The 18017-nt window shown below is 37.3% G+C and overlaps 1 protein-coding gene across 2 annotated transcripts in view; it reads left to right on the top strand.

Moving 5' to 3' along the window:
• Positions 1 to 18017, top strand: part of NAV2 (neuron navigator 2) — a 598751-nt gene that overhangs the window by 250824 nt on the left and 329910 nt on the right. The window contains exon 1 of one of the 2 annotated variants that reach the window (XM_087719097.1): positions 16609 to 16713. The exons of the other annotated variant lie outside the window; for it this stretch is intronic. Coding sequence (XP_087575223.1) covers positions 16648 to 16713 — 66 coding nt within the window. The 5' untranslated portion in view covers positions 16609 to 16647. Of the gene's footprint in view, positions 1 to 16608; positions 16714 to 18017 lie in introns of those variants that run through there. 2 annotated transcript variants of the gene reach the window in all.

Here is an 18017-nt window from a genome sequence, read left to right as displayed (position 1 = left end):
TTTCAATACACAATAGAAAATTATTATCAAGCTTATTTCTATCATTCAATAAAACATTAATGAAATTTCCTCCCAAATATCCCTTGAACAGGCTAGAATATTGCCCAATTTTGGGGGGAAGTCCTATTTGTTTCTAAAGAAAAGAGAAATTGGATTGTATTTGTCCACTAGACATAAAAATAAACAATATATAGGTATATGGAGCAATTCCTAGAGGTCCATTTATTCAACCTTCAGCACACACAGACACATTCAGTACAATGCTGGTCATAGATTTTATTATTTTCTGTTATGTTTATTAAGATGAAAGGAAAGGCATCACTATTCCACTCTAGGTTACAAATCAGGACAGCCGTTGGGCCAACTTGACATTCATGGCAATCCATGAGGGTCGTCCTGTGTCTTCACCTATAACTCAAGGCTACAGACAGTGGGATGTGATTGTTCTTCAGCTCCAAGACAGATGTCTCACTTGTCAATCAAGTGGATTCCCTGAAAATGTGAATTAAGGCAGTATGTCATTAGGATACAGGTCAGTAAATCAGTGGGGAGCTGGAGTAGACAACTGTGTCCTGCTGAGAGATACATAGTGGTTAGTCTGCAGTTTATTTGTTCCAAAGCAACAGGGGGATTAAGCAGCATTTGCTAGGTCTTTGCGTTCTTTTATTCCCAGCCTTTAAAAAATACAATAAATATCATACACACACACACACACACACACACACACACACACACACACACACACACACACACACACACTATACATAGGTACATATACACATACATGAAAAAGCAGTAAGATATATGCATGATAAAAATGCTGCATGTTGTGAATTATGCTTTCTGTTTAAAATAGCACTGGGAAATTGGGGATTAGTTATTTCTGAATATGTCTGGTGCAAAGTATCTATGAAAATTGTCAGATTTGTGTAATGCTCACTCATTTAACTTGAAAGGTTTTTGTTTTTAAAAAAATAAACAATTCAGATGATAGGACTGGGAGAAAGATATTTCTGGCTGAGATTCTGAAGAGCTATTTCTATTTTGAAATGGTAACACTGGGATATAAGGACAGTACGATTTGACTCAGTACCCTGCAGTACCTTATGTTCGTCCTTAAGACATAATTCAGCATAGCTCAATTTCTGCTCCATCAGTTGTTAAGAGTAACTGAGGTCTTCCAGACAACCATTTTTCCATTCTGTCAAGAAGCTTTGTTTACACACTTGTGTGAATTCTTTAGATGTTGCCAATATTGATGAATATGCACAATTGTGTCTTTTCCACATTTCTTTCCTTTCCCCATGTCTTTTCTCCATGCCTGACACCTGTGCTTCCAAGTTCATTCACTCAGTCAGTTTCTACGTGACTTGTATTTGTCACAAAAATAAAAATGAAAAAAGGATGATTTGTATGAAAAGAGAAAAAAATATGCCACTGATTTTTTTTGAGTATTTTAGATTTTCAGAATAGCAACAAAACACATATAAATCCATTAATAAATTTGTACTTTGTACATGTTTTCAAGGTTTGAATAAACTTTTTGTTAATGATTAGAAAAAATTGATGGTATAGGTTGTTCACAAGTTACAACCATATTTGGGTCTGGCAATAGTAGTCAGAAGTTGTGATGGTCATCATGTGGCTGGGCCTGATTTTACCCTTTTTGCATTGTAAACAGAGCAGACACAGCAGTCATTAAGTGAATCCATTATATGCTATGGGGTAGTTTTTGCCAGAAGCTAGAAGTAAATGCTAGTGACCAAGTGCTGCTGCCAACAGCTGTATGTGTGGGTCAGGTACCAAACACCCAAAATGCAGTCATGTGATCATGAGGGGGGCAGTGTTGCAACTTCAAAACTCGATCATAAGTTCCTTTCAGGTCATAAGTTCATTTTGAGGTACTTATTGTAACATCAAATGGTAGCTAAGTGATCGGTCTTAAGTCAAGGACTACCTGTAGCACATATCATACTACTCTCTGCTTGCGTTGGTTGCATTTAATCTTATTTATCAGAGACGTGTTATTTTGCTTATTCTTGCATAAGATGGCGAGTTCTCCATCTCTGGAGAGGAAGCTGGACAACCATCTTATAAATTTATAAAGCTTTATAAAAGCCTTAATAAGGCCATATCTGGAATCCTGCGTCCAGTTTTGGTCACCACATTACAAAAAAGAAATTGCCCAAACCTCACAAAAACGCAGAGAACTGGGAGGGAGGCTTCGGAGTACCCAACTGGGAAGCATACTATAACGCAGCAATCATGACATGGGTGAAAGATTGGGTGATGTTGAATAGAAGGCGCCTATTGGCTATAGAGGGACATGACCTCCCCCAGGGATGGCATGCCTCCCTCTGGCAAGAAAGAGACACCCCCCATAGGTACTTCATGGGACATTATATTCGGAAGATTTTGATGGGGGTCTGGGAAAAAATGAGGAAAAAATATTATCTTAGGGTTCCGTGTTGGTTGGCACCATTAGAGGCCTTAACGCATCCGAGTTTATTTAACTGGACAAGAAACATAACATATAAAGATATCATGACAGAAGAGGGCAACATAAAAACAAAGATGGAATTAGAGCAACAGGGCAGGAATTTGGAATGGTGGGAATATTTACAGGTTAGAAACAGGTTTAAAAGTGATAAGGCACGTTTCGGGATCTACCCAAACCCTCAGGGGCTAGATAAGATCTTGTTTGGTGGAGACAAAAAAATGTTATCGAAGATCTACCAATTTTTGACCTGCCAAGATACTAATGAAGAGATGGACAAAAGCCTTCTAACAGTATGGGAGAGAAACCTAGGTTATGAAATTGAAATGGGCAAATGGTGGGATCTATGGAGTAAGACCATTAAACTTACAACTTCTACTGCATTCAAAGAAAACATATACAAGATGGTTTATAGGTGGCACTTCCCCCCAACGAGATTAGCTAAGATGTTTCCTGGGTTATCTCCATTGTGTTGGAAATGTGGAAGAAAGGATGGCACATTCTACCATGTTTGGTGGTCCTGTACTGAGGCCACGAAATATTGGAAAAGGATTAAAAAATGGTTAAAAGAGGTTACCGGGGCAAACATTGAATGGAGACCTGAGAACCTGTTACTAAGCATCAAACCAGATAACATAAGCAGTTCAATATGGCATTTGAGCCTGCATATAATTGTGGCTGCAAGAATAACCTATGCACAACTTTGGAAATCCACCACTATACCGCCGGAAGATGCTTTAATTAAAAAGATCTACGAATGTGCAGAAATGGACAGAATGACGGGTTGGCTGAGGGACAAAGGAGAAACAGAACATTATCTTAGCTGGAACCTATGGTATATGTGGGCGACTAGGAGAACAGCAGGGACTTAAAATGGGGAAAGTTAACATAGGTACCGTAATAGATCCCTGAATCGTGCAATGAGAAGATGTGGCTTAGAGACCTAATAATGAGGAAAGAAAGAAAAACCGGGCTGTGAATGACTGTCACCGTGGGGGGGGAGGGGGGGTTGTATGTTTAAAACGGTTTTACTTTATATTGTTATGTATGATTTGTCTTGCTTATGTCGTTGTATTTATGTCGCTGTATTGTTTTTTCCGTTTTTTTAAAGGTAATAATGTTTAATAAAAATTATATTAAAAAAAAAAAAAAGAAATTGCCTGAAGATGAAAACATATAAAGAATGATTGCAGGAATCAGGGATGTCTAGTCTAGAGAAAAGAAGGAATTAAGGGGGACATGATAGCAGTCTTCCAGTATTTGAGGGCTACCATAAAGAAGAAGGGGTCAACCTATTCTCCAAACCACCTGAATGCATAATAAGAAGAAATATTAGAAATTAAACAAGGAGAGAAGCAACCTAGAACTAAGGAGAAACTTCCTAACAGTGAGGACACTTAACCAGTGGAACAGCTTGCTTCCAGAAGTTGTGTGTGCTCCATCACTGTAGGTCTTTAAAAAAAGATTGGACAGCCGTTTGTCCAGAATAGTACAGGGTTTCCTGCCTGAGCAGGGGGTTAGACTAGAAGACCTCCAAGGTCCCTTCCAGCTCTATTCTGATTGATTGATTGATCTCTCAAGTATGATTTAACTGGTTTTCCTGCACATTGCAGAGGGATGGGTTTGATGATTCTTGCAGTTCTTTTCAATTTCAGAATTCTATTATTCTGTGAAAGAGCAGTGGAAGCATAAAGCAAGATTCCTGTTAAGGTACAGAAAGAGTGGGAGGACAAGGCATCACGTTTAAATTTAAGGGTTTCTAATATTTGGACTGCAGCCTTACTTTATCACAAAGCTTCAGTTCTGATGTAACAATAGAGATTTGTTACTAGATGTGCCTTCATGAGTTATTGGGAAGATTTAAGTGAACCAAGAAAGAGCCAGAGAAAAAAACAAATGCTGGTGAAAAAAAATATCTGTGATGTTTTTGTAAAACACTGGTGACTGCTGTACTTGGTGCCTGGACATCTAACACAGAATTCACAATGTGACTCAAACTGTCCAGAAATACAACGGTACCTGCCTGGTGAAGAGCTGATAACCTATTGGTCCATCTCATCTGATAGGCAGATATTCACAATGCTTGTTTAACTGAAAGAATGCTCCTCTTTCAGGTTATGGAGTTGTGCTGAGCTTGGGTCTAATGCAAACAGTTGATTATTTTCCTGAAATTGTGACTTCTAGAAGTGTTGAGTGGTCATTTGCATCAGAAAGCTGTGATTGCATAAATGTTTTAGATTATAACTCTCATAAACTGAGACCATTTACTATGTAGGCTCAGAATTATGTTATTTAATAGACCCTGCCTGTTTCTCTAGAGAAATGGATTATTCCTCCTCAGAGTTAGCAGAAAGAAGCCATCATGGGATATCAAATATCCCTCAGCATCTCATAGTTGGTTAGACTATCTGATCAACACTTGTATTGCTGAATGTAGGCTGTTTCTCCAATACTGTTACGGCTTGTTTAATCCCATTTATTGGTGTCCTGTAGCAAGAGAATCCATTAACCTGCATTATCCATGTTGAGACATTTTCCATCTGAAAATTAGATCTGTTCCAAGTACTACTATAGTTAATAGGGTTATAAAGCAGTTTTCTAACCATTCCACCATTGGACTAAGGAAAACAGATTAAAAAGAATATTTTTGTACTGTAATTTAGGAATTTGTGCTGAATTGCTGTTTATTGATCTATGTCACAAAATTAATTCATCCATTTGGCTACAATTATTGAGAGTCTACTAGTTATTTATATATCCTATCTGATGTTTCAAGCAAATTTGCTTGAAATTGGACTCCTATGCAATGTAAATACAACACTATGCTACAGGTAAGTGTATTGATATTCAAATTAGTTGTTATTTCTAAAGCTAATGCAGACATATGCTACATGTATATTGACTAATGTTTCTCTTCAGTTTTTCTTTGGCAATGAGTAAATAACACTTAGTGTAAATACCATGCTCAATTAAGTGACAATGATTTAGGATTTCTAACAGCACCATTTCAATAAAGCAGTAACTACTTTGCCAGTGTCATTCAGTAATTCTGCTTTTCCACCCACAGATCTCCTATATATGTTCTCTAGTGTGTAGAACAATAGGTACATTATATTTCCTGCTGTTCATCCTAATGCCAGTAAACTGCAAACAAATAAAATGCATTAAAGTAAAAGCAAAAGAATATGCAGCGTAAAAAAATCATACCTAATGTAATTAAAACCAGAATGGAAGCAACATTCTTTTCTTATAAGCAGACAGTCCCTTCAGCCTCTCAAACATCATCTATTCTAAACAGCTTTAGACTTCATTTAAAGTCTATCTCCATTCTGCATGCTGTTCTCCACTGCTTCAGAAAGAGAGTAGAACAGAAATTTGACATATCCATATTTTGAGGCAAAATATATCTTTGTTAAAGTATCAAATTTGATTTCCCTTAAGTATGTTGTCACCTCTGTTGCAAAAACATTAAAGGTTAGATAGAAAGAGATTCAGCAAATTTAATGTGTCAAACCTTTAGTGCATCCTGGAGGTCTGAATAGATGGAACTGTGATTTAATTTCCCTATAGAGCCTCTTCCATGTAATTCCTTCTGTACAAAGAGTGAACTGGTATAAAGTAGACTTTTTCTCTATAATTCCATTGATGGTAGTTTTTAGCCTCTAGATAATTTCTGATTTGCTGGCTACACCCAGAACATCAGCAATGGAAAATTACCCTTTGGGCAGAACATCAATCAGTTTTCTAAAGAGATTGACCTTCAGCTAAGGAGAGGTATTAGAAAACAAGGAAGAGAAATGACAAGGAAAGCCTGCTTATAATCAACACAAGGCTCAAAGATCTCTCTCTATCCATCCTCCCTGCAATAAACATGGATTGAAATCCAGGAGTTTATTTAATGAGGTCATATGTAACTATTTTATTTGGCCTGTGATGAACAATGATGTTCCATCAAGTCATTGTCCACTCCTAGCAACGACTACCTCGTCTGTATTGATTTATCGGAATTTTGTATGTTATTGTTGACTTCCCTTGTTTCTGTTTCCCTGTTTGTTATGTTCTATATTCTGGTCTTTGGATAGGAAGTTCCAAAATGCCTTCCTTTCTGTTTTTTACAGCTAGAATGAAGGAAGAACTCACCAGTGGAAGGGCTAAGAGCATTCCCACTAAATAGACTGTGGGGCAGCCTAACAGAATTATACTTCACAGGTGAACCATGGGATGAAGGAGTTCTTCAAGAGGGATTTTAATATATCTCTTTATTTGGTTTGTAACACCTCTATTTAGTGATAAACCTTTTAAAATAAAAAGTGTACTGTAGTTTTATTTATTAATCATTTTAATTTGATGCTTGCATTTTTTACCGGCTCAATCCTTCTGAGGTGGGTAAAATGAAGACCCAGATTGTTGGGGACAAGATGCTGACTCTGTAAACTGCTTAGAGGGGGCTGCTCAGTACTGTGAAGCCGTATATAAGTCTAAATGCTATTGCTATTTATTGACCTTAAATGTTTCAAACAAAATTGTTGTTAACTGATGCAGTCAAAGCAACATATGAATAAAGATGTAAGAATGAAGACAATATTCAGAGAGACATTTAAATTGTTGATTATATTACATCACAGAGGAGGTAGTTGATCGATTAACAACAGATACTACCTCCCTCACCATCCTGCTTCCACCCTTACCATCTTTTAATTGGGCCATAATGTTTTGGATTTCATATTAACTTATATTTTTAATTTATATAGTTTTATTTTTTTATTATTGTAGGCCTTACCAAAGTTAAGATGGGTGGCAAACAAACAAACAAACATGTGTAAATAAATGCCCCATTTCCCCCTACAGCACTCAAGGAAGCAGAGCTCACCATAACCAATGGCTGATATGTATCACAGCTTTGCTTGCTTACTGTTTTTTATTTGGCCTTTTAGGAAATATTCAGAGAGGAAATTATTCCTGATTGGATTAATCCTGAAAATCTGTAACTCATTTAAATGATTTCCAGTATAGCTGTTGGCAACTGGTGGTGCTGAATCATCACGTGTCCCTACTTTAGAGAGTTACAACATCTACATTTAATAAGTGAGTTTGTTGAGAGAAAAGCAGTGGTGAGTTTCAAAATATTTTGGAACCTACTCTGTGAGTGTGGCCTCCTTTGTGGAAGTGACTTGCCGGCCATGTGACCTGGTGGGAGTGGCTTGCTGACCATGTGTTTTCTCTCTCTCTCTCTCTCTCTCTCTCTCTTTCTCTCTCTCTCTCTCTCTCGTTCCTTTTGTCTCTCTGTCCCTTTTTCTTTTTCTTTCATCTCTCTCTCACTTTTTTCTTTTTTCTTTTTTTCTTTCTTTCTTTCTTTCTTTCTTTCTCTCTCTCTCTCTCTCTCTCTCTCTTTCTCTCTCTCTCTCTCTCTCGTTCCTTTTGTCTCTCTGTCCCTTTTTCTTTTTCTTTCATCTCTCTCACACTTTTTTTCTTTTTTCTTTTTTTCTTTCTTTCTTTCTTTCTTTCTTTCTTTCTCTCTCTCTCTCTCTCTCTCTCTCTCTCTCTGTGGGGGGGCAGTGGTGGGTTTCAAAAAAATTTGGAACCTCTTCTGTAGGTGTGGCCTGCTTTCCGGGTCCATTGGTGGAACCTCTTCTAACCGGTTCGGTAGATTTGACAAACCGGTTCTACCGAATACGTGCGAACTGGTAGGAACCCACCTCTGGAGAAAAGAGTACAGATTCACAAGTAGGAGGTGAGATAAGTTGTTCTTGGTTAGGTGATAGAAAATTGGGGTAACCATTTCTGGATTCATTTATCAGCTGAGTCATCTACATCTCTTCTTGTGTACAATTTACAGCAGTTCATTTTTGAGTGATCTGGCTTGTAAAATTTTCAACATAAATTGCTGCAGAAAATAATAGTAGTGTTAAGGTTGATCTTGCTTATTCTGCATGAAAACTATTCTTTCTGCATGAAGACTAGTCTTTCATAATATTATGAAATAGCAACAGGTATGCATATAGCAGTTTGCCTTAGGACAGTGTTGTACTCTGGGAAGTGAGAGACAGTCAGGAGTGATTCCTGGCCTGCTATATAAAAACATGTGTAGTCACTGGTAATTAGCACAAGGGAATAACATGGCTTCATCTAATTACTTTTTATTTGTGACTAATGTACCAGATCATTTTCTTGAAGACTTTCTTTAGCCTTGATTTCAAATTGTGCCTTGTTTTTTTTTTTTTTACCAAGTTTCAGACCTAATTTTGATTTTCAGTTTTGTGGTTCCCAATTATCTCCAAACTTCATTCCTGCTTTATTTGTATAACCAGAAACAAACTAAATACAACATTTTTGGAATGAAGGAGATGATTTCCCAGTAAAGGATATTGAAATTATTATCCAAGTAGACAAATTTTAAATAAGTTACATTAATCAGCAACATTTCTGAAGTGGGCCACTCCATTAATGGTCCAGAAAATACCAACAACTTTTAATTTGGCAGTTGTGGTTTATTATAGAGCAGAATTATATAATTATTGTCAGTGGCTCAGTCAAAGGGCTCAAAGGACATTTGAAAATACAAGTTAGTAGAGGACTATTGCTAAGGAAATGTCTCTGAAATGAGAGTTACTTTGGTATAGTGGTTAATACACTAGGCTAGAAACTGGGAGATCATGAATTCTAATCCCACTTTAGGGTTGAAATTCAGTTGGGTAGCATTATTCCAGTCATTGTCTCTCATCCCAGCCCACCTCACAGGGTTGCTGTATGAAGAAAATAGGAAAAGGAAGGAATATTAGATATGTTTGCTGCCTTGAGTTATTTATACAAATAATAAGGCAGGATATAAATAAAATAAATTATGAAAATACTCCTCTAAATTGTGGTACAATCTCAGTGTGAATGTACATTATATAATAAGAGAACAAGAATGAGCTCCTATGTAAAGACTCACTTTTCTAGAGAAGTATCTCAATGTGCTCAAAATTTGGGGAAAACCTCAGACTATACTTCAAGTGTTACTTCCCTCCCCCCAGCTATTGGTCATCAACCGTAATACCTTTTAGCATCAAGTCTCAACCAATTTCCCCAAATATTTTGGGCTTTTTGAGGGCAAGGAGATGTGCCTTTCAACCATTCTTGGCCTCCTGAGAAATCCATGAAATTTTGCTTGACAACTTTTTTTTTTTGAAGTGGCCTTCTTTTTCTTACTGAGAAAGGATAATTACATGTCCCAAATCATCCAGCTGTTTCATGCCCAGGGAAGGACTAGAACTCAAGGACCTCTGTTTGTAGCCCAGTAGTTTTAATCACTACACCAAACTGGCTCTTTTTGTTACTGTAGCATTTCCAATTTTTGTATTCTATGAACAAAATTGAATGTTTGCATACAATGCAATAAACTCATCAGAGGAATCGGAGTATTTATATAGGTCAGTTTTCTTAGGTGTGTGTAGCATAATTAGCCTTTCTGTCGAATTTTTATTTAAATTTGCAATATAGATGGATGGATGGATGGATGGATGGATGGATGGATGGATGGATGGATGGATGGATGGATAGATAGATAGATGGATGATAGATAGATAATGTATGCATTTAGTGTCACAACCCCTGGTATGCCCAAATATGGGAGGAGGCACACTGCTTCCTTTCTCTGTCTATCGGCTCATCACAAGAGACTATCCAGACAGAAAGCTGTTATTTTTACTGTTGCCTTTGTTACATTTGTGTTGCATTTGTGCTGATAAATAAATAAAGGGAGACTAGCATAGATCTATTTCAAGCTATTTAGCTCTCATCAGCTAGCCATACCCTTACTGGGATTTGAACCTGGGCTGTATTACATATTAGGCAGTTGTGTTAACCACTAAGCCACAAGGTTCTCCTCCTTTATCAGCTGAGCCAGGGAAATAGGTATGCATTTAGTGTCACAACCCCTGGTATGCCCAAGTATGGGAAACATACATAGATAATGTACCGTATATATTATGTGAGAAGGGGGGACAACATATTAAATGGCAAACACAGATCCACTATTAGTGGACACAAATGACTCCATTAAAAAGAGAGGAGAAAGATATTTAATTCTTTACAGTGCATATATGGATACAATGCATAGCTGTAAAATATCTTTTGTCCGCATTTTGGAAGAAAGGATGACTTTTGAGATTTATTTATACTTTTGGCCACAAAGGATACAGCCCAAAGGCCTAACTTGTTTTGTAGTGAAATGCCTTTGCATTTTGCTTTTGCTGCAAAATGTCACATTAAGAGTGGTGGCCAGTGAGAGACATAGCCTCATTGAATAGTCCTACCATTGGCAGGGCCTTACTCACTCTTAGTTTTTAGCCTCAATAGGCAGCAGTGGGCAGAGCCATAGTCAGCTTTGTACAAGCACATAGTTGCTGAATCAATGGGCCAGCTTGCCTAATTACATTAGTCTCTGCCAATTGTCTGGAAGAATGACCCATTCAGCAGTCTTGAATTCTGTGGTGGGGGTTGGGGCAATCCCCTAACCCCTATTCCACTGTTGCTCTGGGCACCAAATGGTAAACTCAGGGATTTTCCCAATTTCATTGCTAGCCTCTACTGATTCTAATAGATTCTGCCTCACTGATCATCACTGAATGTTATCAACATTCATACCTATCTAAAAAAAGAGGATTTCCTAAGGGATTTAAAAATGCAGTTTTAGAAGGATTACATTCTTTTACAGAGTTTTGTAAAGTTCTCCCCCAAGTAGTTGCATAATATTAAATTATATGCCAGATGCACTTTATCTGGGTCAAATATGTAGCTTTTTCCTTAATAATTGGATCATTTTCCTTAATAAACAGATGACAAATGTCTTCTTTTTTCGTTTATTTAATCAGGTTCTCTACATCAAATTTTAGAAATTCTGGGAAAAACAGACCATATTTAAGAAGATACATTGAAAATTCAGAAGGATTCACATATTATATGCACTATACTGAGTAACAGAAAAACTTCCTCCATAACTCTCAAGAGTTAAATCTTTTTCATACTAATATTTCTGCTAATTCTTAATATGCAAATTATAAATCATCATGGTTATACTTTACTTAATCCTCTTTATATCACAAGTGATCACTAGTATCCATGTAATTATTTCCATGTTTTTTGCTGGTTTGTACTTGCCTTTTTCTTTTTTTCTTTTTTGCTGGGACTAGTTATATTTATTAGTAGGAGTGAATTTCCAGACTCATATGTATGCATTTAATTCTCATTATTGCCTACATATTTTCCTGAATCAACTTAATACAGCTTTATCTGTTCTGAAATCTTTGTGATCTCCTTTAAGATGCTTAAATAAAGAAGATCTCTTTGTAGCCACTTTATGTTCATGCTGTATAGCGGTGTGATCATTGGTTGCAAAGATTATCCATTCTCTGCTTCCATTCTGCAGCATTTGCTGTTTCATTTCCTTACACATGTGCTGTGAAAGCATGAGGCTCAGAGAGCCAGCTTATGCTTAACTTGGCTTTTTAACCTAACATGAGAATTCCATCCATCTCATTTTGAAAATTAAGCTTTCAATTGCACTGCTGGAAGCCTGTCAGTGTCTTCTGGCACAGCAGCCATGTAGTCTGAATCCTTTTTACCCTTGGCAAGAATTATGATAAATAAACTTATTTATTCATTTATTTCTCAGATTTCTAGGCCGCCTGGCTCCAGGAAGATTCTTTACAATTAAAAATAGATATTAAACAATATTATGCAAGAACAGCAGCTGCCCAGGTGGAGCACATCAAAAAGAATGCCCGTCTCTCAACTTGAAGTGGCCTTACCACCCACTAACCCAGGAGCCTGAGGGAACAGCCAGTATTTTTATTGTTGATCTGCACAATTGTTTCAGAGGGCAGCTACAGCAAAAGAGAAGGTTCAATTTCTGCTAGATGAACTCAGGGCAAGCTGACATGGTTAGGGTTCCTCAAGTTGACAGACAGCAAGAAGCCTAGGAGAAATCTGATTGAAGCTTTCTCATTACTTGCCCCTTCCAGGTAGATACTAAGGCCTTGGATGAATACTCAACCATGTCCCTGGGAAAACCCTCTGAATCCTCTCCAGATTCTGTGGCTGTGTGGGAATAGGGACCACCAGTAAGCAACCAGATTGGCATACAACTATAAGAAAGGACTGATAATAATCCCTACTCCCTCAGTACATGTCTTAACTGTCCCAAGACTCTAAGAAGTAATATTTAATGTGTGTCAAGACCTTCTATGATTTGAGTCAAATCCATGCATAACTGACCTGTCCCTGACTCAGTCGCCATTTGTGGGCAAATTAAAATCCCCAAGAACTATCTGCTTTAGTAACAGTGCATAATTAAAACAAACAAATCAAAGACCAACTTCCCCTCAAAAGATAAGGCACCGACAAATTGATTGACTACATCAGAAAAACCTAGCAGAAAATCAGTGAAAATCTAATGGATTCTTCCAGGCTGTACTTTTAAAGCTTTTTTTATTATAGCCTGGATGGTGGTGAAGTTAGGAACAAAGAATTGAATCTAGTAATGTCTTCCATTTAACTGCATAAATACAACAATATAAGACTGTGCCTGGAATCATCAATTAAGTAAATTACATTATATTTTAATCATTATATGTTGACGAAATCATAATGGCCAAGTTTAAACATAACCTAACTATAAACCAAGGTTGATAAGCCACCCTGGCCAGGTTTGTATTATTACACTAAATCAAGATTATGCTTTATGCTATAGCTTAGGCAAATAGTTTTTCTGCAGAAATGCGATTAAAATCATATACCGTACTGGAAAAGAAAATTGCAAATGATGGTTGCTGCAGGCAAGTTGATAAGTAGGATAATCCATACCTCTACATTTTAAATTCATTATGCATTAGATCAGTTACCCCCCAACATTTCTGGCTTTGCAGGCTGGTGGCAATGGCAGGAGAGAAAGGGAATGGTCCCGCTCAGGCAACTCATTCAAATGGAACTTCGCACACTTGAGCCTTGCACAAGTGGAGCTGCACACACTTGCCAACTGCTTGTGCAGCGCAGTTCTGAAAGGGCCACAGTCCAGGGGATGGGGACCACTGCATTAGATGCTAGAGAAAGTTAAGAAAAAATAGGAAAATAGTTCCCTATGTTTTCCTTATTTTCCAAAGCAATGAAGTTTTCTTTTTTGTGCTCTAGTAGTTATTCTTCACTTTCTAAGATGTATTGATCTATCAATTTTGTTTGCTATCATATTTCAATAAAACTCTCAGTGTATCCATATCCCAACCCTAACACCACCATGATATTAGGACATCCAAAGGAAACCAACAATAATTTATTAAATCAGTAAAAACTATCAAAACTATCAGTATAAATACGTAAATAAATAAAAATATGTTGTGTAGTGATCATGTAATCCTCCCCTCTATTCAACATAAATTATACATGTGTATAGGTTCCATCATATGATTGGAAGCACTGGACAAGGTAGAATCCTTATGTGCATATAAGTCAGCCTGTATTATCTTTGCTTACAACTTTGAATCTGCATAGAGAAGTCCAGTTAACAAACATAATGCCATTGGTGACTTTAGATGAACATGGATACATCATGTGAAGAGATTTTTTTATCATCTCTCATCAAAGGCTTGCATTCTGAATTGAGCCATAAAATACATTTAATATTGTCAGTAAAGCTATGGATTATTTGCTTTCAAGGCAGATGCTAGCATGGCCTATATGTTCAGCAAATTAAGCTTCATTTATAGAAAAAAACAGGTGACTATATTTTATACTGAATTATTTTTCAGTAATTTCCAAAAGTATTTTATTAATGCATCTTGCTATCATAAACCATACTCCATTTTAGTTAGCAAAAATTCCATAGTTGCTTCCTTTTCCATTGAAATTCAAATGATAGCATCAAACATATTTTTTTCTGGTTAGCTTATATGATTTGCCATAGGGCCAGTCTCATGCCATAATTTAAAGGCATGGCTGGGAAAACCTGCTAGTTCTTGCATTTCCAATTTACAAGAAAGAGAATCAGACCTCTGGTGGATTTTTCAGCCACAAAAGAGCCCAATTTATTTATTTATTACAATATTTGTATGCAGCCTGTTACTTCAACAATGCACTGAAATCTATGAAGCTCAATTTTTAGTACTACTTGTGGTGGGGAAAAGTCACCTTTGCTTCTGGAAATTGTCCCAGTAATGTAATGTATAAATTAACTACATGTAACCTGGAGTTGCCATATCAACAGTGATGGAAATGAACACTATTATTCTAAAAAAATGTTTCAGATTAATTCAATAACACAGTGCCCTGTTTTCCACATTTTGTAATCCTTCACACCAATGTTCCATCTATAATGGCATTTTCTTTCTGAGCTCAGACAGGTTTTACCAGGCTATGGAATAGCCAATATTGTATTAGCCTCCATTAGATTGACAGCAGCCTGGGCATTTATTCAAGTCATAGCAAAGCTCCTTGATTTACAACCATTTGTTTAGAGACTGTCTGAAGTTACAAAGGCACTGAAAAAGTGATATATGACCATTTTTCACCCTTAGAACCATTGCAGCCACTCCATGGTCATGTGATCAAAATTCAGATGCTTAATGACTGGTTCACATGTATGGCCATTGCAGTGTCCCAGGGCCGTGGGATCACCTTTAGTGACCTTCTGACAAGCAAAATAAAGTACTGAAATTGCAGGCTTTCTTCTATACTCTGATATTGTGATATACAGGCAGTCCTCGACTTAAAACAGTTCTTTTAATGACACTGTCATTACACTGAATTACGACACTGAAAAAAAGGCATTTTTCACGCTTACAAAAACTGTATTCACATGATCAAAATTCAGATGTTTGGCAATTGGTTCATATTTATGATGGTTCCGTGTGATCCCCTTTTGCAACCTTTTGACAAGCAAAGTCAACGGGGAAGCCAGATTCATTTAACAACTGTGTTGCTAACTGAACAACTGCAATGATTCACTTAACGACTATGGCAAGAAAGGTCATAAAATGGGTCAACGTTAAGTTAACAACTGTCTCACTTATCAACAGAAATTTTGAGCTCATTTGTGGTCATAGGTTGAGGACTATCTCTTTACGACTAATCTAACACATACAGAACTTGAAGTTTTCTATCTGGTCTCACAAAAGAAAGACAGTGCTTTGTTTCACTCAGTATTGTGAGCCTGGAGTATTTTTTCATTGAAGTAAAATAACCCTATGGGAGTAACTGTAAAATCACTTAGAGGACATTATGATAATAAAATCCTTTCTCTTCAATAGAAAATATCGGGCTGAAGAACAGTAGCTGCATTAAGATGCATTATGTAAGAGCTTTTCATTTTCCATACTTTAATTTATGGCACTTAAAATTGATGTACCAATGATTCAGCAGTTTTGAAGATTTTACATATATTATTCTTTCACTAATGCTGTTGTTGTGGGACGTTTAAGATACAGTCTAAGATGTAAACAGCTAATTGAGATTCAGTTGTTTGAAGTACTTGTCAAGGTCAACTGTAGCCCCCTCTTTAATTATAAATGTTCCACCCATGACTTCAGTGACACCAACTTTAGGAATTTGGTTTTTGGGCTGCCAGGATTGGCACCTGAAGCAGATGAGGGTATACCCCCAAGTTAGTTTCTGGTAGAGCTTTGGCTGAAAGTTCTTTTGCTTGCAAGGCATTTCCTTTGTGCTGTTCTTGAATATAGCTGGAGTGGAGCTCTCAGAAGAATCAGTGTCATTATCACTGTTATTGGTTTTAAAAAAAAAGTCAGAATAGTGTGCTGACAGCCTTCTGCATGTCTGAGCCAAAGTTAGAGACAGCCGTGTGAGGTGATTTAGGTGAGTGTCTCAATGGGGCAGATGTGTTAAGTTGATGCTGGACTTCCATATCACTAACACCACTGAGGTGGGGAGAGAATCCCATTGCATGTTATCTGTCAGTTGCTGTTGTGAGGATTCTTCCTCATGTTTGTCAGATTTTAAATAATTTGCATGTTTTGGGGAAATACTATGTTGGACTTCTGCAATAATTTGGCCTAGATATAAAGGTGCATTCAGTCATGAATCTCACTGGTTACCTTTTGTAGTGGTATGTAAGAATGGCCTTGGGAGACAGGAGAAAGAGCAGCAGACTAGAAAATGGTCAGATGAGGCAGCTGACTCCACAGAAAGGAAATGTCTCAGAAGGGAGCCTATTTTCTTGGACTGTCAAGGTAAGGAGGTAGGAGAGAGATGTACGGTATTTTCAACCTTGCAAGATTTTGTTAACGTAACAATAAAGTTAGAGTTAGTACTTCAGGCTGCATTTCTTGTCTGGACTATCTCCCAAGGGTGACACCTTGGCTTAGTTACTTTCTCTCAGTTGTAGTAATGAAAAAGAAATACCTTATTTACCATCTCGAATACTTATAGCAACAATGACAATGGTCATAAATGAAAATCAGGTGAACTTAATACATGTTTGATTGAAAACAAGTCCATCATACAATGAATATAAACATGAAAGACTATTGCATGTCAGGTATGCAGCATTAAGTGACAATTAAAGAATATCAAACACTTTACCATACATTTCACATATCTGGATACTGAATATTCTGCAACTAATTTCAGATGCTGGAAAAAATGTCATGAATATTAATAGACTGTTTTCAGTAGAACATTTGCTGCAAATTTGTCAGTCTTCTTAGCACCTCACTTGCTTTGGGGGCCGTATTTGGGATATTTTAATGAATAATTAACTCACTCTGTAGTTTTCTGTAGTTTTTTTCTTTGAACTTAATCAACGTGCAAAGGATTATACTTTCACTGGGTGTTCCAAATCCTATTTTGATACCATGTGATGAAAATTATAATGCAAGTACAGAGTATTATTGCTCCAGTAATCCTACTCATAGCTGACTCTGAACTCTCAGTGCCTATTTTATCTGCTCTTGTATTGACAGGGGAAGCTGACTGTTGTCCTAATAATTGCCTCTAATCTTCTGTTTGTGTATTTATAGTACACAACACTTCCCCTCAAGTGGTGCCTCTTCCTAGTCTCTCTGGCCACAGGGGAAGAACTGTTTCACAGTGGCATCTGCATAAGGCAAAAGTCCTCTTATCACACTTCATTCAGGAGGCACGCTGTGCCTTTACTTGGTTTCTAATAAGTTACTTGCCGGGTTGGGGTTCAGCACTCTTTGGATTACAAATTAACCCCATGTTATGGAGGACAGTCAGGAGACTTGTGGTGTGGAAAGTCTCATAAACTGGGAGAGTTGGGATCAAGCCCTCTCTGAGTTAATGCCTTCACATAGTTGATTTGGAAAGCCTTCTCTCCTTTCTCCCCTTGCTTGCTTAGCTTGTACTAACATGAAATATAGCTTTGAAGCTGGGTGGAATCCTGATTTCGGACGGTCCTTTTCTACACACCAGCTGGGGTTCTTTGTTGCAGGGTGTGCCTTCCAGTTCATTATAAGTACAGATTAATTTTCACTGGCTCCATTCCATTGCTTTGGCACATGGTTGGGTGACA

This window comes from Thamnophis sirtalis, unplaced genomic scaffold (genome assembly GCF_051295495.1).
Source record: "Thamnophis sirtalis isolate CommonGarterSnake01/CBP01778 unplaced genomic scaffold, rThaSir2_p1.2 scaffold_1, whole genome shotgun sequence".
Lineage (NCBI taxonomy): Eukaryota > Metazoa > Chordata > Lepidosauria > Squamata > Natricidae > Thamnophis > Thamnophis sirtalis.
Note: the sequence above shows the minus strand (reverse complement) of the source record. Positions and strands in the feature narration are given on the sequence as shown.